At 60.6% G+C, this 6,240-nt stretch overlaps 1 protein-coding gene across 6 annotated transcripts in view; it reads left to right on the top strand.

Moving 5' to 3' along the window:
• BANP (BTG3 associated nuclear protein) overlaps nucleotides 1-5,050 on the top strand; it is a 110,737-nt gene extending 105,687 nt beyond the window's left edge. For 5 of the 6 annotated variants that reach the window (XM_081791341.1, XM_081791336.1, XM_081791339.1 and 2 more), the window contains 2 exons: nucleotides 384-527; nucleotides 4,414-5,050. In XM_081791341.1, the coding sequence (XP_081647467.1) occupies nucleotides 384-527; nucleotides 4,414-4,485 (216 nt within the window). In that variant the 3' untranslated portion in view covers nucleotides 4,486-5,050. Of the gene's footprint in view, nucleotides 1-383; nucleotides 528-4,027; nucleotides 4,167-4,413 lie in introns of those variants that run through there. The other variant, XM_081791338.1, reaches the window with a different exon arrangement.
• The last annotated feature ends 1,190 nt before the right edge of the window (nucleotides 5,051-6,240 follow it).

The raw sequence follows: 6,240 nt of genomic DNA on the forward strand, positions 1-6,240 counted from the left end.
CTGCCTTCAGGCTCTGCCCCCAAGAACCTCAAAGAGCAGTGGTTTCTGGGAGGTGTCCGGGGGCTCCTGCCTCTGTCCTACATCCCTCTGCCTCCTTGCCTCTCTCTCGGCGCCCTCGGCCCCGTCCCTGAGCTCACTCGTGTCCAGTGTGTGGGTGTTTGAGGGGGTCACTTGCACGCGTTGCATGACTCGGTCACGCCGCGCGCGCTCGATACACACTCGCACCATCCAGGCGCTGGGTTGCCGGTCGGATGTCATTCCAGGGTCATTCACGAGACAGACGGGCCCCGCTGTGTGGTCCTGGGCTCGTCCCCCGTGGTTCACGTGGTCACGGCGGAGTGGCACCGGTGTCTGTGCTGACGGGGTCTGCTTTGTCTCTCCAGGTGCTGCAGGGGGCCCAGCTGATAGCCGTGGCCTCTTCCGACCCTGCTGCCGCGGGGGTGGACGGCTCACCTCTCCAGGGCAGCGACATCCAGGTCCAGTACGTCCAGCTGGCTCCGGTGACTGACCACACCGCTGCAGCTCAGGTGGGTCCCACCCCTCGTGGAAGCACACACCCTGTCCGGATAGGTCCCGGGGCTTCTGCAGCTCTGAGCACAGCTTGGGCGTTTCTCCTTCTGATGTCCCCCTGCGAGCAAGGTACATTGTCACGGAAAGGCACGTGACTTGGACACGGGCACCGACGTGGGGGGTGGTTTTTGTAAGTGCCCGAAGCAGTGAAGGCGAGGGCTTGGTTCCCGGCCCACGGGCCGCCAGGTGTTCATCTGCAAGATCAGGGGCCAGTGTCCAGTTGTGCCTCTTGAGCCCACGGGGCCAGCTCCTGGGGACTGCAGAACGAGAGGGTCCCTGTTTACCGAGGTCTCGCTGCTGCTCTGAGAGTGGCAGGGCCCAGAGGTCAGCACTCGTGCAGACAACAGGCTCTGCCTTTGTGGCCTTTGTGGCTCGGCCTTGACCCTTTCCCAGGGGCGGGTTGTGGGTCCTTGTGCCCAGTGGCTCTTCTCTGTGGCACAAATGCAGGATGGCGCTTCACTCGGTCCTGAGGGGCCCCGTCTGGCCTGGTTGCCAGCCTCCCGCCTGGGCGCCTCCTGTGTGGCAGCCGAAGGCCTCGCTGGGAACCACACGGGCATTGGGGCCCAGGGTTCCCTCTGCTCAGTTTGTGCGTACTCCTCGCACCGTCTGATGGGCTCCCCGGCCCCCACCTCCCGTCCCAGAAACCACTCGTCTCCGTGCTCTCCTAGAAGCACAGCAAACGGTCTGGACACGTCCCGAGATGTCAGATAAGGGGGCTGCTGCTTGGGGATTTGGCACGTTTGTAGAGCTGCCCCCCTGGTGAGTGCGCTTGGCCGGATGAACACCGTGGACGACCTCTCCTCGGATCTCCTGGGTCTGGGGAGCCAGGCCCGGGCCCCCCACGCTAGGGCCAAGAGCCCGCTGGAGGCCCCCTCGGGGGGACGGCATGCTCTCGATCCGATGGGGCGACTGTGTGTTTGTGAGAGTAACCTAGGACGGGTCCCCGGACCGCGGAGGTCGCTGGCACAAAGCTCAGGCCGCGGGTGGCCCGTGTTCTGAAACCTCGCGGGCCTTCCCGCCGAGCCCAGGCCGAGATCACCTCTGACGCAGGACTCCCGTCTGCCCCGAGCGTGGCCGGTCGGCTCCTGCCGGCCTTCTCGTACACCCTGCCGTCCTCTGGGCCGCTCCTGTACTCCTGCATCCCGGCACCGAGAAGCGGTGTGTGTCTCGATGCCACGGGCCTCTGACGCGCGGAACCGAGGCCCCGGATTTCCACGCAGCTCTCTCCCCTCTCGCGCTCCGCTCGGGCCCCGTGCCGGTGCTGTGCGTGTGCTCAGCTCTCGGCAGGAAGGAAAATTCTTGTCTGCTTTCCTTGCAGCCTCATGAGGTGGTTGCCGAGGAATGGAGTTCAGTGGAGCCAGCCAGGGTGCTCGGGGCGACCTCGTGACCGGGTGGCCGGCTGGGCGGACTAGGCGCTCCCGGGAGACTTCGGTTTTTTACCTCCTGATGCGCGGCGAGGCCCCAGCTGGCAAACGCGGTTCCTGGAGGAGGCGCCGCCTCTCCGCCTCTCGGTCCCCACCACCCACCGGGCCACCCCGGCCACTCCCGCGTGAGGGGCCACCGCAGCCCGGTGTGGCTTTTGTGCAGCGGTGACCGCAGCGGCCCACCCCACCCTGGACGTGAACCAGGAAGGGTTGGGTGTGACCGGGAGCCCATGGTGTTGGGGGATGAGGTGGCGTTCTCTCTGGCTGGCCCATTTCGGTGGTTTGAGCGTTAACTTGTCCTGGAAGAGAGAGCCCCCCCCCGCAGGCCCGCCTTGTCCCACGCCGGGTGGCTCGTGTGATGCCCCGTGTGGTTGTAAGCGGGGTCACTGCACGAAGGCGGTCCTCCTCCCCGCTGCCCAGCAGTTGCAGAAGGGTCACACGGCGTGCGCCACAGACCGGGGATACCGTGTGCCGAGCTGTCTCACCGGACCGGGTTCGCGGTCATTTGACACATTTCAGAGTGGAGGAAGGCCGTGTCCATCTTCGCTCTTTGCCACCCTGGGCTTCCCGTCTGTGTTCTTGGTCTGCATTCCTGCCTGGCCGGTCTCAGGACCCACTTAACGCGTCTGTATGAGAACAGGCCAGAGAATGAGGTTTGCACCCACTGGGGTGTTTTCCCTGTAGCAGACCCCACTCGGCATGGACTTGAATAGTCAGTGGGTTACACGGCAGCAGGGTGGCCCCGGGCCCGGCCCCCCGTGCATGTCCCCGGAGCCCGCTGCTCCTGTCCCCTCACCTTCCGTGGCCCCGCTGGTGCCTCACACAGACGCGACCACGTCTGCGGAGGGAAAGGGCTCCTGTTTCTTCATCAGCACCAAGGCCTCCACTCCTGTAGGTTTCCTCTCGGTTCGGGTTTGCCCATCAGAACGGGGTCACATACCTGAACTCGCTCCTGGAAGAGATGAGAGTCCCCCAGGAGCCCCCCAGGGGCTGTAAGAGCCGTCTAGCTCATGAGAGGATGGGCTTCTCTTGGGCAGGAGGCCAGGGCACTGGCCCCATGGAGCAGCCAGTAGGAAGGGCAGTGAGTGCCTGTGCCCAGGCAGGTGCCCGAGTTCTCACCTGTGTGGGAGGCCAGGGCTCCCCGCTGCCTCCGTTCCGTCAAACGTCTCGAACGTTCTGACTCGTCTGCTTGGAGCCCTTTCTCTACGTTTCCTGCCCGAGACACAGGTCTGGTGCTGCGTTTTGAGGACACAGGAGAAGGGAGGGGTCCTCATCAGAGTGTGGGTGTCCCTGAATCCCAGGCAGGTCCCCACCTCATCTGTGCTCCGCCTTCTGCGCGCCTGGGTCCAAAGCTGCCTTTCTGGTTTTTCAAGGGTGGGGAGGGACTCTCGCTCCCACAGGGGCCTCTCTGCCCGGCCTGTAACCCACCCTGCCCCCTCTGCCTGCAGCCGCCAACACGGCTGAGTCCACTTTCCCAGAAATTTCCCAGAGATGTGTGGTCGCCTCCGCTGTGCCTTGCAGGTTCATGCTCTGGCCGTTCTTGCCCGCCCTCAGTCCTGGGCTCCGTGGGCCGTGTGGCCCATGCCTGTGCCACGTCCTTCCACTGCAAGGGCCCCTCCCCGCTTTCAGGACGCACCGCGTGCAATGTCATTTGATATTCAGATTTCAAAACTAAAGCGTTAGTCTGCGATAAGAGCTGCAGGGGGCTCCTGGCCGCCAGCATCGGTGGCCGTCTGCCTCTTTCTTCCTTCACACCCGCATGCCTGGCCTCTGCAACCAAGTTTCCTGCCAGGGCAGCCGGAAACCCACCTCTGAGGGTCCGATCTTTGTGACGTTGCCTTTGGCCAACGGTGTAGAGGAGCCTGAAGAAAAAACCCAGTTATTCTCTGTTTCGGGGCTTGTTCGGGATGATTGAACTGGATGATTGGTGACTTACTCCAAGTCGTATTTTTCCCTTTATCTTAAAACTGTGAATATGCATTTCAGGTCCTTTTAATATCTGTAGATCATTGATTAGAACTTCTCTCGTTAAGGAGAGAAAGGTGACTGCCCCTGAAATGTTTTCTGGAACGTTGGAGCAGTTTTTATAAGAAGGCAAAATGATGACCGAAATTCTAGGTAAATAGGACGGGTTAAGTACTCCAAAGGCATTCCCCAGTGATGCGCAGGGGTGGGACTGGGAAATTAGCACAGAACCTCGTTGGGCCACAGAGCACGTGTGGGGAGGGTCGGTGGGTAAAGAGAGTCTTCTCCCAGAGCGGTGAACCTACGACTCTTGGCCCTCTCTAGCCCTGTTGTGTGTGTTTGTTCCATGCACGAGAGCCATTGGTGTTCTGTGACCTGTGAGTGACCTGGATGTGACCCGGACTTGCGTTGGTGGGTACTTTTATAGAAAGCCCTCCTCTCTCCCCTCTTGCAGACGGCTGAGACCCTGCAGCCCACCCTGCAGCCGGAAATGCAGCTTGAGCATGGAGCGATCCAGATCCAGTAGGCGGGCCGGGCCACCCACCCACAACAGAACCTAAGACAGAGCCGCCGCCGTGCTCAGCGCTGGCCCCGGCCAGCCACCCTGTTCTTCACGCGCCCTGGTCCCATGGCTTTGCACGGAGGTGACTGCACATGCTCTGTTCGAGTGCATCTGAAAGCCTCACCCGCCGGGGAGAGTGTCCCAATGCGTACAAGGTGACAGTAACGGCCGCTGCCCCTGCCAGAAGACCCTTACTTTTTGTCCCACCGTCGGCGTCTAGAGAAGAGTGGGGAAGCACAGCGTGCGTCGCATCAAGTACGTGCGGAAAATCAAGAACTACGATATTTTTCTCTGTTCAAACAGCTTTTTTAATTTGCTATGGTGTTTATAACAAAAAAGAAAATTGAAAAAAAAAGTGGAGTAGCAGAAGCCTTTTGCTGTGTGCTCTGTTCAGTGTAACGAAAATAGGTATTTGCAGAAGACAACTAACGATTTTGATGGAAATATTGCTTACCTACTTTTCTAGGGGGAAATGCTCTCAAAACTGTTAATTATGCATTTCTAATGAAATAAAATGTATTTATGACCACAGCAGCTTTGTATCATTTCCTCTTGAGAGGTGGTTCACCCTGAGGCTGGCCTCGTTCCTGGCGGGTGCTTGGGAAGTCACCCGATAGGCCCTTTCAGCCGTGCTGACGCTGGAGGCAGGGTCCTTGTCAAAGAAAGGGTCGTGGCTGTTTCTTGCAGTCCGGTGTAATGGGGCCCGGGAATGGCTTCCCCAGATGCCAAGCACCGCGCCATGGCACGCCCCCTCTCGAACACGGGTGCCCCTCGGGACAGCGTGAGCCTGTCTCGGTATGGGGGGAGTTTCCGCAGGCAGACTGTGCTGGTGAATGACACGGGCCTCTCCCAGCTGTACAGAGTTACAGCTCTGGGGATCCTTAGGGAAACTCACACCCAAAGAAGCATGCTTTAGCGTCTATATTTTAAGAAGAAAGATAGTTCCAAAACCGAAGTCCCAGAGGGGCTTCGCGTGACGTGTCCCCGGCAGTGTCTGGGCCGCTCGGTCCCCTCTGTTCTGGCAGTTACCCTGGCGGCTCTGGGAGATTCCCATCAGGAAGTTGTGTTCACCTACTCGGGCGCGCTCCAAGTCGTCATCTCAAACAGTTGGTATCTCCCACACCACCACGTTGGGGGTTGCTGCGCCGGGTAGTTTAGACCAGCGCGTGCTAAGGGGTGAAGGCGGGCTCGGGCAGCAGCTCCCGGGAGTGGGGTGGTGCCTCCGCGTGCCACGCCTCCATCCACCCTCCAGGGACGAGCAGAGCACCGTGGGGGTGAGGACAGTCCCTGGGAGGGGCCATCCTCCCGCAGATGGGAACGGGAGAGAGGACCGGCTCCACAAGGCGGGAGGAAGATCCCGTTCATGCGTCCGCAATCCCGGAAGAAGGTTAGGAAAGAAAGATGACATTTACAGGATTCCGGACACAGAGCAGATCCCAAGGAGAAGTAAAAGGAAGCTAATGCTTGCGCGCCCACACATCGTTAAGGGCAGAGCTCACTCTCAAAGCAGCCGGAGAGACAGGACATCCCCCCGCGGTGGGGTGGCTCCCGGCAGCAGCACGGGCCACCTCCCACGCCCCCCGGAAGTCGGGAGCACAGGCTGCTGCCAGCAGGGCACCGAGAGAAAGAACTTCTCGACGCCAAACTGAGTGTTCACTAGAACTGAATGTTGTTCAGGGATACTGAGGACAGTCGCCATCGGTCCCGGCATGTCCGTGC

The sequence above is a fragment of the Panthera onca genome, chromosome E2, assembly GCF_046562875.1.
Source record: "Panthera onca isolate mPanOnc1 chromosome E2, mPanOnc1 haplotype 2, whole genome shotgun sequence".
NCBI classification, from domain to species: Eukaryota; Metazoa; Chordata; class Mammalia; order Carnivora; family Felidae; genus Panthera; species Panthera onca.